Source organism: Apium graveolens, unplaced genomic scaffold (assembly GCF_009905375.1).
Source record: "Apium graveolens cultivar Ventura unplaced genomic scaffold, ASM990537v1 ctg4136, whole genome shotgun sequence".
In the NCBI taxonomy this organism is placed as follows: Eukaryota; Viridiplantae; Streptophyta; class Magnoliopsida; order Apiales; family Apiaceae; genus Apium; species Apium graveolens.
The window spans coordinates 147,155-149,293 of record NW_027418410.1 but is presented as its reverse complement, the minus strand read 5'-3'; the positions used below and the strand labels follow the sequence as shown (position 1 = coordinate 149,293).

Below are 2,139 nucleotides of genomic sequence, written 5' to 3'. Positions count from 1 at the left end.
TTTCATTATATATAATTCTGAGGAAAGTGAGTGAAACTTTTATAAGATTTTCTTGTTGCTAGGATTAGCGGAAGTAATAAGAAGATATTCTTTATCAGCCTCAGAGGTAGTTTTGATGTGAAAATTATTGAGTCGGATATCTTTAAAACTAAGAAGATTTCTAGTAGACTTACTAGAATATAATGCATTTGAAATGTGTATGTGGTTACCGTTAGGTAGGACAAAACTAGCTTTTCCAAAACCTTCGATTATATTAGATACGCCGGAAATCGTTCCGACTTGAGCTTTGGTTTTGGTTATTTGGGTAAAATACTTTTGGTTCTGTAGAATCATATGAGTTGTACCATAATCAGTAATGCATATATCTTCAGAGTCCATTTTGTATATAATTAAGAAATATAATTTATTTGATAAGAACATAACACACTACATAGTTCAAACAAAATAAAGCACACAATACACACTACTATAATAATTATATGAAACTAATCTTCAGCCTCCCATATGGGAGTTTCGTTAGGTTCATTCGGATCATTAATGCTTATTCCTCCAATTGTGATTCTCGGGAAATGATCTATGTTATTGTTGGCGAAATTTGTTTCTACCATTTTCTCTTTTGATTTTTGAGAAGATTGGTATAACTTAACAAGATGATCTGGGGTATGACAATTACGTGTCCAGTGCCCATTCATGCCGCACCTATAGCAAACATTTTCAGTTTTTCCTCCTCGTGGTGCCTTTCTTTTACTCTGTGATTCAGATTGCCACTTCCGGTGACCAGAGTTGTTATATAGACGAAAATGCCCCTGGCTCCGACCTCGTCCACGGTACCGCCCTTGGCCCCGTCCACCTCTATACCCTTTTCCACGTACATTCTGCTGGAATGACATGTTATTTACTTCAGGTAATGGGGCAGATCCTGTTGGACGGGATGGATTATTCTTAATCACCAATTCATGATTCTTTTCAGTAACGAGGAGAGTTGATAGAAGATCCCCGAACTTAGTAAATTTGCGCTCCCTGTACATCTCTGCTAAGTTGATATTGTTGAGGTGAAAAGTTGATAGTGTTTTATCGATTTTTTTTTCTAGTAACTTTCTCACCACACAAAATAAGCCTAGAACTTATTTTGAACAAAGCAAAGTTATATGCTCGGACACTCTTAAAATCCTGAAGTCTTAAATTAGCCCAATCATTTTCAGCTGCAGGTAGATAAACTAGTTTCTGGTGATCGAACCTATCCTTTAGATTTTCCCATAAAATAAAGGGATCCTCGACTTCTAAGTACTCAGATTTGAAATCTTCATGCATGTGGTGTCGGAGAAAAATTATAGAGGTAAAGTTTTCTTCGGCTGTGGATTTATTTTCTGCCTTTATTGTATCGCTTAATTTCTTTGAACCCAAGTGCAACTTTACATCTTATACCCATGATAAATAATTATCGCCAAAAATGTCCAAGGCAACGAACGACAAGTTTGTAATATTTGTCATACTAAATCTGAATTAACACGAAAAATTATCAAATTTTAATTCATCAATGTAAATATTACATAAAATCCTAGTTAATCGGGTGCGTTAATAAATACGCAATAATCAATGTATATATCATTATTATCATTGATATTATAAATAAATTTATATATAAAATGACAAATGGATTTTCACCCGCCATACGGACGTCTGCGTATGCAGATTATCTCCGACCAATAATAAATTAAAATGGACAATCCTGCATAAGTAAGTTAGGGGCAAAAACTTATTATCCGATAGTTATGCAATTTATAAATTAAGGTTCCCACTATACTTCGGTATTACCCAAAATTAAATGGTACCGTAAAATAATTTTAATAGGCGGTGCTCCGGCCATATATATTTAAATTATTAGTAGAGGGTATAACCACGTCTACTTCGGTCATAGATATATAAAAATTATATGTAGAGGGTGTAACCACGTCTACTCATATATATGCATATTTAAATTAAAATTATACCTTCTCAGTTTTGACAAGGCTTCGTGCTGATAAAGTGTTATAAAATACTGGTTATAGTAATAAAAGAGCTGCTAAATAACTAATATATTTAACCGGAGAGAGAGCAATATGAGAAGCAGAAGAAGTAGAGAAAGAATCGCTAGGTGCA

The 2,139-nt window shown here is 34.0% G+C and overlaps 1 protein-coding gene across 1 annotated transcript; it reads right to left on the bottom strand.

Moving 5' to 3' along the window:
• Positions 1-485: 485 nt before the first annotated feature.
• LOC141701582 (uncharacterized) lies at positions 486-1,028 on the bottom strand. The gene has a single exon (XM_074505215.1). It carries the CDS (start codon positions 1,026-1,028, stop codon positions 486-488), a length of 543 nt encoding a protein of 180 aa, XP_074361316.1.
• Positions 1,029-2,139: the final 1,111 nt, after the last annotated feature.